Source organism: Hipposideros armiger, unplaced genomic scaffold, assembly GCF_001890085.2.
Source record: "Hipposideros armiger isolate ML-2016 unplaced genomic scaffold, ASM189008v1 scaffold_595, whole genome shotgun sequence".
Lineage (NCBI taxonomy): Eukaryota > Metazoa > Chordata > Mammalia > Chiroptera > Hipposideridae > Hipposideros > Hipposideros armiger.
In genome coordinates this window covers 575,369-593,067 of record NW_017731945.1, presented here as the reverse complement: position 1 = coordinate 593,067, position 17,699 = coordinate 575,369, and the positions used below count along the sequence as shown (strand labels likewise).

The window sequence follows — 17,699 nt, the reverse complement described above, 5'->3', positions numbered from 1 at the left end:
ATATTTTGAAATATTCAAATTTTATGATGGAGAAACTTCCAAGTTATCCTGTTTCTCCATTTAGATTTTCCTTTGCTTTTTGAAAAGACATGTAATTGATGAGACTTACATAAAGCACATTTATTAGTTTTCTGCGCTAAATATTAAAATTCTGTTTTTTAATGCAGATGTGGAATTAGAAGAAGCTATTAGAAGAAGCCTTGAGGAAATGTAATTAAAGATATTACCACACAACATCAAGTAGCCTTGAAGAGACTCAGGATAATGAAATTCTTGAGTTTGTTTTCTAAAGGAGGCCAGAATTCTACTAGTGCAGATGTATTTGAAAACATGCTTTTTTTGCTTTTTCGTGTTCAAATTTTGATATTTGCTTTGTATTTTTGTGCTGTTTTACAAAAATGTACAGAGGAATAGAATAGAATACATATCAATGCAAATATAAATCATGTATTCTAATATAGGTATCAATTTACCAGTTAACTCTGAATTCATATATGTGGGTTAAAAGAATTAAAAAATAGAAAAGCTCTTGACTATTGTTTGTTTCCCAAATAGTATTAGTTCTTTATTTGTACTCTACAGATGATTCTAGTTTATTTTTTTAGGAATGAAAATGAATATAAATAAAACTTTCCAAGCTTAGATTTTCTTTTAAATTCTACTTCTCATGTGGTACTAATATATACAATACTTTTGAGATCTTTGTGATTATTAGAAGAGAGTAATGGAAAGTGATCATGGAAACAGGATTAAAAGTTTTACCACCAATGTTTTTTGTGAATTTCACTCAAATGTTTTAATTAGATGCTTTAATTAGAGCTGCACATTGCTAGAATAAAAAAAGAACACCCTAATTTTTTTGCTGTAAGTATAAAAAACATTTTCTATTCCTTTTCCCTGCTTAGACTTTTATGTGACTTGTATTACCTACTGTTTAAAGGGAATGGTGTCAAAATATTTGCATAGAATTAAACTTATTTTTAATAATTAGTCCTTTTTTATATATTTGTGTAAACATAATCTTAAAAAATAATGTTCAAGTCTTACTCAGGAATAATCTTCCTTAACCCTTTAAAATTTTCGTTTCATATGAAAGTATCTTCATTTTAGTTATTCATTAAACTGTTTGCCAGGTTCCTATATTTGGTGTTACATATTTAATTTTTAAACGTTGAGGCCCCATTGTGAATAATAAAATATTACATAATTAGAAGACTAAGAAGGGCTTGTCATACTGTATTTGTGTATATGCTTCATGTTATTTGACCAGAAATGTCATCCCTAAAAACTTTGAATAGTAATTACCAAACTTAAAATTTTCTATAAATATAAATTTTTTAAGACAAGAATTATGACTAGAATTTTGTTCTTTCTCTGCAGTTACATATTCTGTGAAATAGCATTGCTGTTTTTTATTAGTATAGTCTTTTCATTACACATTAGAAACCAGCTTGCGTTTTTGTTTCTTAAAATGACAGTTCAGTGTATGTGCTTGCATTTTTTTAAGTAGACATTGTAGCTTGAGAATTTACCAGTTATTTTTCCAAAATGACCACATTTGGCTTTTAATTTGTATGTTAAAGTGATTAAGCAGGGCTTTACGCGGTAGCCATTGAGTCAGACCTTAAAGACATCCACAGGAGCTTGCTCAGTAGTGAGGAGAAAGGACATTCCAGAAAGAAATGTGATTAAACAGACATGGGCGAGAGGAACCAATACCTCTTTGCCAGAGGTGCCACATACAGGAATGATGTATCATGAGCTCTATTAAGAAGCTTTTGTGTTGTGTATGGTAGAGAGTAACTGAACCTTTTCATCATGACCCTTAAAAAAAGGTAATTGGGTTGTTTGTTTTAATTAATAATTGTCACTGTATTTCTACTTAAGTAATTAAAAATCATTTTTAAATTACTTCATAATTTGAATTTAATTAAGACACAAGGGGGAGATGTAATCAATGGGTGACATTAAAGTTATATGGATTACTAAATTACCAAAGTAAATGTTTCTAACATTGACAAAGATGCTATCTTTTCCTTACATCATTCATTCATTCACTCACTCACAAAATATTTGAGTTCTTACCATGTGCCAGTGACTGTTCAAAGCACTTGAGATACACCAGTGAGCAAAACAAAGCCCTCATTGTTCCTCTATGGAGCACACTTTGGGAGAGAGGGGGTTGGATAGAGTTGGATAATAAGCAAGTATATCCAATGGTGATGTGTCATGAAGAAAAATAAGGAAGGGAAGAAAAGTCTGGGGGCAGAGGGCATGCTATTTTTATTTATTTATTTTTTTATTTTTTATTAGTTGGGCCTGCTATTTTTAATAGGGTGGTCAGGAAGGATCCTGACCAGGTGAACTTGAGCAATGACCTGAAGAAGGTGACAGTGAGCAAATATGTATGAAGAAGAGAATGCCAGATGGAGGGTGAAAAATCTAGAGGTCAGCTTGATACACCCATGGAAAAGCGGGAAGGCTAGCGTGAGCTAGGGGAGTGATAGGCGAAGTTGCTGAGGTCCTTGGCTTTTACTCTGAAATGAACTATTGAAGGTTTCTGAGAAGTGGTGTGATCTGCTGTGTTTAGAAGGATTATTGTGAGAGGCAAGAGTAAATGCAGGAAGACCAGACAGGAGGGTATTGCAGTACCAGCCAGGTGAGAATTGATGGTGGCTGGGACCAGACTGATGGCAGTGGAATTAGGGAGACGAATTTGGATATAATCTGAAGGTAAAGATGACGGGATTTACTTCTAGATTGGGTCTAGTACATGAGAAAAAAAGTACAGGATGATTCTAAAATTACTTGATAGACTTAAACCATTCGCAAAATGTCTTCAAATTCCAAGTATGTGTCATGATATGACAATATATTTAATGAGGTCAAGTAATCCCTACACCAATAATGTATTCGTGTTTAGATTGAGTTCAGAGGGAATTGGGATTCAGGTTTAAGGGCCTCACCTCTGTTCAAGTATTTAAATAGCTTCGATATCAGATTAGTCGTGATTCAGCTTTAAACTGATACCTATCATTTAATACGCCCTATATACATTTTCATTCTTGCAATATGAAGCATATAGCTATGATGAGATGGGAGCAAATCCCTGGTTTTAAGTAGATAAATCTTAGTACTCTCAGCTCTACTCCACATTATATCTGACCTAGTGGCCTACTGCATCTTTTTCATTTTTGACAGATTTACATAAATTGGGTGTGAAATGGCCTTAATACCAATTATTTCACCCCAGTTCCAACCGAAATCATTTTTAATAGGAAAAGTCTTATTAAAAACCCCTGTGTTAGAATGGGGAGAAATGAAGTAAAATCCACCTGGCTTCCTACAGCCAGCTGTAAAGAGAAAGATGGGGTCGCTTCCCCCCCCCCCCATACCTTTAGCGGTGTTACCAGGCTATATCATTCTCATCCAAGGAAAGTGGTAACAGCAGGTCAGGCAAGTATGGACGGCCAAGGAGCTGCAGTTATATGCCCTCTCTTCACATAGGGACCTTTTCTCCACGTACCCCATGGACTGTATAACGTTTTTGTTTTTTGCAGTGAATTATGGGGGCTGGGAGAAACTAAGCCATCACTGAGTAATAATACATCCACAGCCTACCGTTAGGTCCCTTAGCGTGTAGGGAGTTGTTTTTTTTGGGGGGTCTACACGGAGAATCGGGGCCTCGCGGACGTAGGGGGGGCGGGGGCGGGTGGTCTGTGAGTCTCCGCATCGGTTTCGGTTCCAGGGTCCGCAGAAAGGGACCCGCGGATCACATTAGGCCGCCCCCCCACCTTGTGCGCCCGTCCCCCCAGGTGTCTCAGAGGCCGCCTGGCTATGCTCCGCAAACCCCGGGCTGTAAAGGCCCATCCTCGAGCCCCGAGGACGGCGAGCGCCCTCCCGCAGCCCCCGAGCCCGCGGGCGGCGCGCCTGCCCTTGTTTGGCCACGCGGCAGCGGCGGTGCCGGCCTCCTGTCGGGCCGCCCCCCGCGGGCGTCAGAGGGAGGCGGGCGCCCCGCGCGGTGACGGCGACGCCTGCGGCCGCGGGAGCTCTCCACTCCCCGCCACCGGAGAGGCCGGTGACCTCGTGGCCGCCCCGCCTCAGAGGGTCAGATGGCTCAAGCGAAGATCAACGCGAAAGCCAACGAGGGGCGCTTCTGCCGCTCCTCCTCCATGGCCGACCGCTCCAGCCGCCTGCTGGAGAGCCTGGACCAGCTGGAGCTCAGGTGAGGCGGCGGCGGGACCGCGCGGGGCCGGGGCCGTGCGCGGCGGGGCGACCCGGGCACAGCCCCCGGGCAGGCTGCAGCAAGGGACGCTGCCTGCTTGGGACTTGTTTTCGATGGAGATGGTGCAGTTTTGTTTCTGGGTGGATTTTCCTTTCCTCGCCTGAGAGAAAACGCATTCAATTTAAGCAAAATCGTGGAGCGCGTTATTGGCGGCCAACATGCTCTTTACCAGACCTGAACGTTTGGGAGCGGAGAAAAATTAGGGAAGATATTGTAAAAGTTCAGTGACGTCATTTGAGATTAGGGACGGTGACACTCCGAGTCTACAGAACTTCTAGAACCTTCTGTGTGCCCGTATAGGGTCTTCCCAAATGTTTTTAACTTATTTTCTTATTATACGTTTTTTAAGAGAAGCAGCAGTTTAGCGGTCTCCCATGTGACTGACTGATTAGTTGTTTTGCTCCAAAACACTTAAGAGGAAAAAATAAATTAAAAAATCCAGAAATCTATCTGATAACAAGGATTAGAGAGGAGTAGGGCAAATGAGGGACTGCTGGGTGAACAGTAGCTGCGTACTTTGTGGAATAAAGACACCGCAGCTCCAATTTTCCCCCTAACCCCACAGTGTATTGAGCCCTAACGTTAATTCTCAATATTTATTGTTTGCCTTCCATAAAACACACTGTGCTGACACCTTGAAAGTGCTAGTCCTTGGCCTGAAAGCATAGGATAGTCAGTTTTTCCTTTATCTGATTCAGCTGTTAGTAAATGTAGGTAGGCTTGCATAGAATTTCTAAATAATTTTGTTAAATTTTGGAAATGCTTTTTTTCATTTAACAGTGTATGAAAACTTTTATGTACTTCCTGTAAACGTTTGTATCACTAAAGTTACTGTGTAAATTGTGTGCAGGTGTAGTTAAATGACAATCTTCTTAAGGCACCCACAACTTCCTGAAACGACACAGAATTTTCTTCCATAGTTTTCACCAGGTCCTGGGTGAGCAAAAGAGTATGTGAGCCAGAAATTTTAAGAAGCATTGCATTGTCTTTATCTCAATCGAACAATATCCCAAAAACAAGAAGAGGTGTCTATTTTCCAAGGAAGTGTAGCAATAACCACAGTGTATGTTAGCAAATGAGACACTTATTATTATTACGACCACAAGAAAGGAGTCAGAATTTGAGAAATTCTCCACCCACAATGATTTCATGGATGGCAACTGTTAGACAAACATGACCACATTCTGGGATTCTGCTCAGAAAGAGACAAATGGAATGAGAGAAAAGTAATGTTTCCCCATTACTTTTGAGATTAACATTTAACATCAACCCCCCACCAGAGAAAGTGGAGCAAAACTAGAGATCAGTGCCCTCAGCTACTTATTGTCCCTCTGAATAATAATATTTCTTTTTATATAACAAGTAACTCACGCTTCTCCCCAGGTCTTTAGAACTTTGAGGGCATGTTCTCAACCATTTCAGGGGTCTCTCTCCCCTAATCAGAAAGAAAGGATTGTTCCTTAAAGGAATGAGGGTTTTGCCCCTCCTTCTTCAAGCTGAGTCATTGTCCTCAAGCTTGAATTAATACTTTCTGTGTGTGGTAGGTGCAAAAGCAGTCAAGTACTCATCTCTAAAAGCCTCTGGTTTTGAGTATTATTATATTTTAATATTGATTAATATTAAATGAATTCTGATTACTGTATACAGATTATTAAATTATAATGTTCTTAATCCTTGAGCTGAGGAGGAAAGACTGATTAATATGTGTCTAATTGTTCATTTTAAGGACTTTTTTTCTTGTAATGTTAAATTTTGTAAGCTTTGTTTCTTCAAAATAAGTAATATTGAGGGAGGAGGGGCTGTAGATGAGGGTAAAAGGCATCAAATATATGGTGATGGAAAGAGAACTGACTCTGGGTAGTGAACACACAATGTGATATATAGATGATGTATTATAGAAACGCACACCTGAAACCTATGTAACTTTACTAACAACTGTCACCCCAATAAACCTTAAGTTTAAAAAAAGTAATAGCGACTGAAAAACTAAGGAACTGTTTCAGAAAGCAAGTAAAAATAGAGAAAAATGCTAATGCTTATCCATTAAAGTTTATTTGAAACCACATGGACAATGTAACAGAACTGTACTATTTTTTAAAAAGATTTTATTGGGGAATTGGGGGAGGGGAACAGTGTTGGGGAATCGGGGAAGGGGAACAGACAAGTTGCTGTCCTTTTGTTCTTCAGTCTAGTGGAGGACGTCGCTTTACTGGCCCATGTTGGTATTGTGATCATTGCTCTCTTCCCAGCTGAGGTAGATCGGTCACGGGCCATTGGATGGCCACTCATGGCAGCTCACGCCGGCTGCCACCCACTCACAGTAGCCCACAGCAGCCCACTGTAGCAGGGGCTGCAGCCTAGCCATCGCCTACGACTCACAGCAGCCCAGCTCCAGGTCGAGCTGTTGTTCACCATCTTAGCTGTGGAGGGCAGCATCACTGGCCCTCATGTGGGATCCAAGCCGGCAGCCCTTCTGCTCAGAGCTCGCGCTCCCAAGCCAACTCTTAACCAATGAGCCACTCGGCCGGCCCGAGAGAACTGCACTATTGAAAACTAGAATAATGGACAGTGTCACAGAGCACTGCACTGTTAAAAACTAGAAATCTTTAATTTCATATTAAGGATGATTGATAAAGCAGTGTATTAAGTAGTTTATACTTAAAAGCTTGCATTTATAATTCCTCTTGAGTACTAATTTTGTCAATTGTAGAAACTTCTTACATATGAAACTGAAAACCTTATTATTGCTAAATGCATTATGACATGGAGTTTGAACTGGTGTACATGATGTTTAAAATGCTTTAAGATGTTTGGCAACATTCTACAAATGGTTAAAAGAAATTCCACTTGTTTCTAACATATTACCATAACACTAGTCTTTCTTTTTTTACTCCTCCTAAAAAGGTGATTCCTTTATCTCCTGCCTTTCATTACCAATTCAAAATGATGTCTGATTTTTGCATTCATCAGTGGCTCAAAACACCTCACTTATTATTGTTACTTTTTAAGCAGTTACCATAATTTATAAACAATACATGTTAACATTTATTCATTTAATGAGCACCGACTATATGCCAGACCCCATGCCTTTGTGGAAGTTATTATTACTTCCATTTTCCTGATGAGAAATTGATGGTTAGGAAGTTAAATGACTTGTCCAAGATCACATAGCTAGAACCCAGGAAGACTGGCCATAGAGCTCAGTACTTTATTGCTGAATTTTCTTAATGTTAAATATGTCATATTTCAAAATGTGGGAATAGTATATGGATGAATATACTGTTCCATTTAAATTGGTGTTTAATTCAGTGAATATTGAAAGCCCACTCTGTTCCAGGTATTGAGTGGCTCCTAGAAGGCTCTGGATGGTAGTGAAGATGGGACATAGGTTGTGGAGAATGGCGCAGGGGGAAATGACTGAACGGGAGGTTGGCTGTTCACAGATTTGCCCAAACTGATCGTATTGTGGCTCCCCTCCCCCCATTCCTCCTTTAGCAGCCATTTGCATGGCTTACTTACCAGCCAGGGAATGAAGGGTTGGGATAGGGAGGTGATAGGGATCATTTGTCTGGCTGAAATTTTTCTGTGGCTTAAAGTTTCTTAGGGTGTGCCAATGTCCCAGGAGTCATAAAGCAAGATGGCGTCATAGTTAATACTGTATAACAGCCTGTAATTTAAAAGAGCACTTTTCATAAACATTGTCATTTGAACCTTACAAAATCCTTTGAGGTAGGAAGAAGGCAGATGTTATCGCTTTTAGAAATGAAGGAGCTGAGGTCCAGAGGGACTGCGTGGCTAGCCTAGGGCCATACTCCTGGTGAGTAGCTATTAACACTAATCACCTGTCCCACGTTTACACCGAAGTGTCTCAGTAGTGAGAGTAATTTAATATTTTGGTTATGATTAGGGAAACCCTTCAAAAACTTACATTGCCTAAAATATAGGCAATCGTTGTATTCTTTGGATACAAAAGTACTGAATAAAGGGCCGGCCGAGTGGCTCAGTTGGTTAAGAGCTCGCTCAAGAGTTTGAGCTCTGAGCAACAGTGGTTCGAGTCCCGGCCTGAGCTGAGCAGCCACTGAGCTGCCAACAGGTGGCAGGATGGCTCAGCCAAAAAAAAAAAAAAAAAAAGTACTGAATAAGAAACAGGACTATGATTTTAAGAACCTGTTTTAGAAATTACTTCTTTCAAATAAATCCATGATAGGAGCATTTGCCATTTTACCTCCGTTTCATGAAAGCACAAATGCTTGTTATTTATAAGCCTGAGTTCATAATGGTATGTTTAGAGCAAATATCATGAAGTTAATGTTTGCCACCACCAATTCTGGGCATATTACACATATTAACTCATGTATACGTATGATTTTTTTAGTCGCTGTTGACAGTCACTGTGTTAAATTCTTTACCTGCTTTATTTCCTTCGATCACAATCACCATCTCATTATCCTTGTTTTGTAGATGGGGACGATCCAGGCGAGGAGAGTTTAAGTAACTACTTGAGGTCACACAGCTAATAAGTGGCAGCGCTGGTTTGGACCGAAAAGCCATTGCAGTTGACGCTGTGTACTGTATTAGCTGGCGCAGTAGGGGCCACAGTCTGGTGAAATCGCCACTGGGCCTCTCCTAAGTCTCCCAACAATTTGTCTTCTGATACCTAGGCTGCAGAGATTTGTGAGGTGCCCAAGACCCGAGGACGAGCTGAGCATGAGTGCACTTCAGTTTTGTCCTTGTATGAATATTCTGACTATAATTTATTTTTGTTACAGCCGGCTTAGTTGTGAGTTCATGCAGAGAGTTTTCCAGGAGCACAGCCCAGGCCAGCCTTGATGTGCAGATAAGTTCTTTCCCAATTTGGACTTGTAGCTGCTTCCAGGATCCGTTAATAAAAGCAGAACTGCCCCTCCCCGCCAAGAGAAGCGCTGTCAAATGATGTGTTAAAAAACATGAAGGATAAAGTGAGATGGCCCAACACTTGTCTATCCTGCATTCCAGAAGAAAATAACAGAATGGAGGATGAGGCTATTCGAAGATTTAATGGCTAACAATTTTCTAGAATTAATGGAAAGGTTGTAGACTAAAAGATTATATGTGAGTTGAATTTAAGGATACCAATAGCTGATAAACAGTACTAATATTACTTAAAACAAGTTAAGTAGAGATCTAGGTTCAGCTTTCTAAAAGAAAAATGCTTAAATATGATGTAGTCCATACACCAGGCAGATGTACCGTGCCAAGTGAGGTACTGATTGCCTCAAGGGAGAGGAAGGGGGAAGTTGTTAAGGAAACAGTCCCTGCCAAAAGGATTGGGTTTTGAAAAAGGATCACCCGGTAGACAAGGATCAGGGATAAAGACTGTTGTAGAAGAGGGAATAGCAAATGAAAGGCCAAGGATGCCAAAAAGAACAAACCAAACCAAAACAAAACCCTTGGTTCTGAAGAATGACCATTTACTTTTGCTATGACATGAAAAAGGTATACATGAAAATATATAAGACGTTCTATAAAAGTTGAAATCTTTCTCACAGGGAAAATGCTGTGTCACTTTCTAGACTTGTGGGGAAAAAACCCAAAACTTGAAAGTTCCATCTAATTTCCTCTATATTTGGTCTCCTTTAATGACAAAATACTTCTTCCTATGACAGATTATATTTTTCCTAGAATGTCTCCTTTTAAACCATTTTTTTGTTAACAACCCCATGACCTTACTATTGTAACTTATTGTAAACGAAACCTTTTTAGAATAAAGTTCAATTCTTTATCATCTTACATTTGAATTCAAACTCAAGTGTTGAAAAATTAATCTCTTCTTTCAGCATCTTCTCATTTACCAATCACATGGTTCATCTTGTCATTTAAATACTAGAGTCATGGTTTGTGTTTTTAGCATAAATGTTTCATATTAGTACCAACTCAAAATCTCTTTCATATGTACTTGGCCCTAGTTTAAGAGTTTGTTAATGTAAAATGTGTAAGTACATAATGAATGGTGCTGAAAGAGGGCCTGATAACTGTATTTAATTACTATTTTATAAATTATTATGTTTGATTGTACTTTCTAGCCAAATTTGTCACATAAAATCCTTATCAGCTCTTTGCCTTTCTTTACTGGCTCTTATAAATACAGAGTCCCACATATATTTAATACCTTGATGAATAAAGAGACCCTGTGACTCTGCTGCCTATCAGTGTTATTTTGGAGGATAACAGGTGGGCAGCTGTTGGGGAAAAGGCATATGTGAGGTTTGGGTGAGGAGCGGGTGGTTCTCGTATGTACTGGACAGGTGCCAAAACATTGGTGAAGCTGTTGCTTCCCACTTAGGGCAGCAATCAGGATTAGCTCTCCCGTGACCTCATGTTTCTAAGACCTTTTGAATCCTAGGGATAGGTCTGTCACTATTTATTTTGGAAAAGTTGGCAGCTTAGTTAGCTGTGGTGTAATATATATCAGGAGAGTGCCCTGGAAACAGAGCACTTTAAATATAGAGGATTTTTTTTCTTCTTGCTCTCATGATTCCACAGCCTAGTTCTTTAGTGACTGGGTGTGTTCATGTGTATGTGTGGTAAGTACACGATCAAACACTATCCCAAAGTTTTTATATGATAGGATGGGAGAAGATGGTTGCATTGTCTGTACCCAACAAGGGGTTAGTACCTTGAGTATGCAAATCAACTAGAGGACAGTAACCCCTGTTCAAAAAAAATAGGCAAAGGCTATGAACAGGCCAACAAGGATACAAAGAGATGTCCAAAATTGTTAATGAAATAAATGCAAATTAAATACTGACATATCACTGTAAACTTATTAGGCTGGCAACAAGTAGTTAGCAAATAGGAAAATGCTGAGCATTTGTAGGGTTGTGGGGATACAGGGACTCCTGTACTATGAGCAACCCTAGTACTGAGTCAGACGGAGGGTACGCACACCCTGTGTCTCAGCAGTTCTGCCTGGGATGTATCCTGAGCAGATTCTCATTCAGGTCCATAAGGGGACATGTACTCATTGAAGTGTTATTTGTGGTGATGAATAGCTAGGGGACAAGGTAGTGTCTCCGCTGGGAGAGAGGAGGTGACATCGGGTGGCTGACACATGGAGTGCTATGCACAATTGGAAGCTACTGGTTAGATGTACACATAGGAACCTGGATGGTTCTTAATAAAATAATGCTGAGTGAAAAGAGGAACAGTGAGATATAAACTGGAAATAGATGAATACATAAATACATATTTGTAAGAACAAATAAACACTAAGTAGAATGACTGCCCTGTGAGCAGGGAGGAGAATGAGAGTGAGGTAAGTGGATTAAAAAGAATAGAAAAACAAGAATAAAAAAGAAAAAGGAATAAAGACTTTGAAAAGTGTTCCCAATGATCTTTAAACTTGAGTTGGCTTGAAAGATAGAAAGATGTGGAAAACTAACCTTCCACACAGTAACTATTGTGTTCTCCCAATTTATACAGGGTGGAAGCTTTGAGAGAAGCAGCAACTGCTGTTGAGCAAGAGAAAGAAATCCTTCTGGAAATGATCCACAGTGTCCAAAATAGCCAGGACATGAGGCAGATCAGCGACGGTGAGAGCTGTTGCCACAGATGGGGGCTTGTCTTTTACACCCTGTAGGGGGTTTATGATAAGTATAGGTCGATTTTTGCTTGACTTGCAGGATGAGTCCTCTAGGTTTCAGCATTTAATGTGCGGAGCAGGCAGCAGCTGCAGCTGTCAGTCACCCAGAGATCTTTCTGCCCCTGTACTTTGTACCCCCAGGCCAAGGCCAAAGCCACAGCTGGAGGTGGTAGAAAAAAGGCCTGCAAGCTCCTTTGGTGGAAGAGCTGGCCCCAAGCAGTAAAGCCCAGCATCTGACTGCAGGTTCATACTTGTAACTTCAGTTCTATAGAAGCTACTGGAATGTAGATGATGGAAAAGCAGAGGGAAAAGATGAGATTAGAAGCAGAGAAGTAAAGACAAAAGGAGATGAACTGATGTGTAACTTAAAGAGACGAAGGGGGAAAATACAGAGAAAATAAATCATAGACCCAGTAAAACCCCATGAATGTAAAAATGTGCTATCATTTTCGTGTGAAAACATAACTGCCCATGGAGGAACAGGCCACTTGTGATTTTCTTTCACTGGCACTGGGCTTCCTCATTTAGCTCCTTTGGTGCTTCACAGGACAACCTAGTGGGCCAGGTGGCTGGTATGGTAAGTGTGCGTCTAACTGCAGACCACAACCGGGTCAGGATCTAGTTTGTTCTTCACTATCCTGGCTAAAGACCAATGAATCAGGAAGGCAGTGGCCGAACAGGACAAATAGGAGATGGGTGACTTTTTCACATAAATAATGAAATGTTGACAGAGCCCCTTTTCCCATCATTGCCTCCTTGTGCTGGTCAAATCGTAGACCACTGGCCATCTGACCTTTGTCTGGAGGGGCTGAAGTCAGTGCCTACTTTTGAGGCCAGCTTTTTCTCCACTATCATGGCTGTGTTTTCTCAGTCAAAATTGGAGTATTGTTTTCTGATAAACATGCAGAATATGCCACCCCCAAATATGCCTCTGGTGTAAGGATTATTTTTTTTAATTATTTTTTTTTAGCTGAGCCATCCTGCCACCTGTTGGCAGCTCAGCAACAGCTCAGCTTGGGCTGGGAGTCAAACCGGCAACTCTGTTGTTCAGAGTCGCGCTCTTGAGCGAGCTCTTAACCAACTGAGCCACTCGGCTGGCCCTTCGTAAGGATTATTTTGAGAAACTGCAGACACAGGAGAAGTTCTGAAAACAGAGTAGACATTGCCCTTTTTTAAGAGAAATTTACATTTATAAAGTAAATGTCCCTTTGTAAGTGTGTCTCTCTGTCTGTACCAGGAAGACAGGACAGTAAATCACAAGAAACCCTTAACAATGGAGAAGGCACCTACTGTACTTCAGTCTTACCCTTGTTTACCGTGCTTTTCCTGACCTCCCATAACTGGCTTCTCTCTCTCCCCAATACCTTTCTTTTGTCTTCAGCTGAATATGGTATTTAACGTGGTATCTTGGGCCATCTCAGAGTTACTCAGTTTCTTATGTATGTGTGAGATACACATGTTAATAAACTGGTTTTTCTTGTTAATCTTTTATTACAGGGGTTCTCAGACAAAAACTCAGAAAGATAGAAGGGAAACATTTTTGCTCCCCTACATGTACATCCTTATGGAGAGATTCAGGACATTCACACCAGCACAAAACCCTAGTTATGCTCACTGTTCACTGTGTTAATATTTGATCCCCAGGGTGGCCAGTTAGCTCAGGTGGTTAGAGTGCAGGCTCATAACACCAAGGTTGCTGGTTCAACTCCCACATGGGCCAGTGAGCTGCGCCCTCCACAATGAGATTGAAAACAACTACTTGACTTGGAGCTGATGGGTCCTGGAAAAACACACTGTTCCCCAATAAAGTTAAAAAAAAAAAAAAAAAGATTTGATCTCCATCCCAGTTACAAATGCATGCCTGCCCAAACTTTCACAAAGCATGACAACAGAGAAGCCATCTGGTACCCCATGTATGAAGACATTCAGGGAAAGGTATTCCACAACCTCTCTCTAATCTACCACACTTCATCAGTTAATCGTATGTACTAGAGTTTTAACTTTTACCGTTAAAAAATTCATAGTAGAGGTGATTACAGAAAATAGATTTAGCCACAAATGAATGCCTTAGTGTTCTTGACATTGTTGAAGGAGAAAGAAATTTTCTATCATTAGATTCTTTTGGCTGGTCTAATAATTAAATTGGCATGAGACGTTAAAAAGAGAAAAATAATCAAATTACATACGTACCTGTGGCAACCCCACATACATGAGAGAGTCAGAGACCCCACAGACAAGTACATGAGAGGTTTAGAGACAGAAAGGTTAAGTGAAGTATACATGACAATGTGAGCTAAGGAATGAGAAGGTGCCTGGGGCTGCAGAGGGGAGGAGGGCGATTTGTAGGATAAGAAAAGCAGATGTTCAGTAATTAGAAGTTTGCCCTGCCCTATGAGTAGGTTATGAAAAGCTATCTCTGGTAACAATGCTTATTATGAGCAAGACCCCTAATTTAAATTCTTAAAGGTAGAAGTCAAAGTTTCTCGTGAGGCTGCAGGTCTCGTCTCAATTGCTCAAAATAATTCACATACCGAAGTGGCACATCTTGGGGAGGCCTGTTCTGAACCCCTTCAACATACACAAGTTTATGTCTCATATTGATTGATATTTCAAACTTATGTTTAGGAGAGAGAGAAGAATTAAATCTGACTGCAAACCGTTTGATGGGACGAACCCTCACTGTTGAAGTTTCAGTAGAAACCATTAGAAACCCTCAGCAACAAGAATCCCTAAAGCATGCCACCAGGATTATCGATGAGGTGGTCAGTAAGTTTCTGGATGACTTGGGAAATGCCAAGAGTCATTTAATGTCCCTGTATAGTGCGTGTTCATCGGAGGTGCCGCCTGGGCCAGTTGACCAGAAGTTTCAATCCATAGTCATTGGCTGTGCACTTGAAGATCAGAAGAAAATTAAGAGAAGATTAGAGACGCTGCTTAGAAATATTGAAAACTCTGACAAGGCCATCAGGCTGTTAGAGCATTCTAAAGGAGCTGCTTCCAAAACTCTGCAACAAAATGCTGAAAACAGATTTAATTAGTGTTGAAACCTGAGAGCACTCATAAATAATGACGTAAAAATAAAATACTATTTTAAGTAACAATTAGTTCTTTATGTTAGGCATAACCACTCATTTGATACTGAAAGTTGTTTCAGATGATGAAAATATTCCAGTGTCATTAGTTTTGTGAATAACAATGAAAAGTAGAGATTTTAATTATCTTGCTAGAAATTTTTAGATTGAATTCTTATCTTGTACTAAGATCTAGCACCTAATATGTATATATTTTTTACTGTTCTGTGGATGAATACTCCGTATGTGGGGGGAGGTAAGTGCTCAGTGAGGGGCAGAAGCATCACTGTTCTTTCCTGGGCTTTGTCTGGCGTGGAGACACCTGGGCACGTGGGGCATCTGGTTGACTAGAAATTCTTTATCTGAAGCAGCAGCACATACCTTTGCACCCCTGTTAGCCAGCAGTGTGCTCAGAGGGATAAGAGGAATCACAATAAGAGCCGTTCCCTACATCCTCTTTCCTTTAGGTTTTTTTAGATAGCTGTACCAAATTACTTTGAACTTGAGTTTTACGCATAATATGAATGTATTTCTTGATGTACGGAAATGTGACAAAATGAGAAAATTCACACCTTATTTTACCACTGTGAACAACTATATATCCACTTCATCTTTTCCCAAATGCGTCATTTCTCTAAAATTTTAATCATGTAAATACAATGTTGTAACTTGCTTTTTAAAAGAAATAATTAAATGCTGCTCTCAAGTCTGCTGAATTGTCAACTTAAAAACCTCTGCCCTACCCATTCCCCTTACCGGAGATTTAGGTTATTTCCCATTTGTTGCTATGACGGCAACATATTTTATATACATAGATTTTTTTCCTTCTTTTGTTTTTGATTTTTTTTTTTTGGTATAAGTTTCCAGCAGTGAGATTTATTGGTCAAAGGGTATATACATTTTCATAGCCTGACATATTTCCAATTTTTTTCTGTATAAGAGCGATATTAATTTATACTGTCTTCAATAATTAAACTGGAGCTATTTCACTGAAAGCTTTCTAGCATTGAGCAGTTTTTTTCTAACATTAGATAATGAAACACCTTTATTTTGCATTCTGTTTACTAACAAGGTTGAGCAGTATATTGATTATTCTTTTATCTGTGATAAATGAAGCAACTATAGAATACTTTTGTTATTAATGTTATTGATACACAAAAGCCTCAACTTCCCCAAACACTACTGCTAAATGAATATATCAAACTCATTTTTTTACTAGGACGTAAGTATTCTTTCACACTGGAAAAAAAAATATCCAGATTGGTTTTATATATTTATACATGTCTCTCTCAGTGCAGACAATATTGAACTTTGTTTTCTGGACAAAAATGTCAAATTACTCTTCATAGAAAGCAGTTACAATCTGAGGACACTTATGGTTGGTTGGTTGGATTGCTAGCCCCAAGTCTTTCATGGGAAACATTCATTTTCATTGATAACTGGCAAAGCCTCTTGATTTTTCAGCAGATTCTAATTTGCTGTTATCAGGTGCCCTGTCAGATAAGGATTTTCTTTTTTTGTGCTAATCTTTTCAACAGCTTTTTGAAAATTAAGAAACAGACAATCAAGTTCTCAAGGACCATCAGTGTCTGGAAATCTCTTCCAAACGGAAATACTCCCCCTTTGCATTTACTCCATCTCAACCCAGAGCTTTTCTACCACAAAATACTCCAGCTCTACCTCCACCTTTGTATTCTTTGTATTGTTTCTGTCCCATTTTTTGCAGTGGCGTTTACTGGAGACCATCCCTTATCACAGACTTGAAGAGCTGTGATCTGCCATCTCCGAGCTGCTTCAGCCCTTGATCTCCGGCCTCCAGCCCTCTGGACCTCCAGCCTGAGCCACATCCAAGGGGAGTGACCTCAAGGTGTTGTTTCTGTTTTATTTTTATGAATGAAAAGTATAATTTATTTTCAAACGATGAAACTCCCAAGAGTCAAATTTTTACCGTCATTTAGACTGTCATCTTTTACATAGGTAATAGATTTGGACTCTTAAGGGAATTCAGAGTGTATGTGTTGTCTGTGTTGAAATACTCCCTAACATCCCTATCCCAATTCCATACCACTTCTGGAACATAATGTACAATTTCAGGACAGCCCTTCTGCGACCCCCACCCTACCTCTTCTAGTGTAAAGCTGGCAGGACCTGCAGAAGAGTTGACAGAAGAACACAATGTTCACCAACTGAGGACAGAGCAACACTGCTGACCAGTTAACAATTTGACAAATATAGAGTTGACCCTCCTGGTATTTTAATGTAGAAATCGCTGACATTAAAAAAAAAATTCTAAAGCTTTCAGATGGATGGGGAGAACTAACAAGTCATAAATGTGAACTGGTGGTTTCCAGTGGTGTTCCCCTCCCAGTGAATATGGAGTCCTCCCTTTCATTTAATAAAACATTATTAGCCAAGCGAGGTGTTACGCAGAGGACACAATGAGTGCAGGTACGGTCCTTTGTATTGGAGCTCAGTCTAGTGCCCTGACTCACAATGCTCAGAATTCACCCCAAACAGGAGATCAACTAATGAGAGAACTCTGCTTCAATTTTAAAATTGGGAAGCATGAACGAACTGAACAACTACTGAAAGTAGCAAAGTAAGGATCTGGCAAACTAAAATACATGCAATGATTTTTAACTAGGAAACATCTGTGCATTTGTCCCTTTCAAATGATTGTGATAAATGCTAAGATACTTGTGGAGTGCATATATGTGATAAT

General features: G+C 39.8%; 2 protein-coding genes across 4 annotated transcripts in view; both read left to right on the top strand.

The window, feature by feature from the left end:
• The window catches only part of ZNF451 (zinc finger protein 451), an 83,229-nt gene extending 81,095 nt beyond the window's left edge, over positions 1-2,134 (top strand). The window contains exon 16 of one of the 2 annotated variants that reach the window (XR_002121944.1): positions 168-220. Coding sequence is in view for 1 of the 2 variants with exons in the window: in XM_019624590.1 (XP_019480135.1) it covers positions 168-214 (47 nt within the window). In the remaining variant the exon portion in view is untranslated. Of the gene's footprint in view, positions 1-167 lie in introns of both variants that reach the window. The other variant, XM_019624590.1, reaches the window with a different exon arrangement.
• Positions 2,135-3,956: 1,822 nt separating this feature from the next.
• Positions 3,957-16,694, top strand: BAG2 (BAG cochaperone 2). 2 transcript variants are annotated; one of them, XM_019624600.1, is made up of 4 exons: positions 4,141-4,225; positions 9,055-9,376; positions 11,747-11,856; positions 14,532-16,694. In XM_019624600.1, coding segments are annotated over exons 2-4 (525 nt in total). In that variant the 5' UTR covers positions 4,141-4,225; positions 9,055-9,374; the 3' UTR covers positions 14,945-16,694. The 2 variants fall into 2 exon arrangements, with proteins under 2 accessions (XP_019480144.1, XP_019480145.1); XM_019624599.1 differs by lacking the exon at positions 9,055-9,376 and having other exon boundaries at positions 3,957-4,225.
• The last annotated feature ends 1,005 nt before the right edge of the window (positions 16,695-17,699 follow it).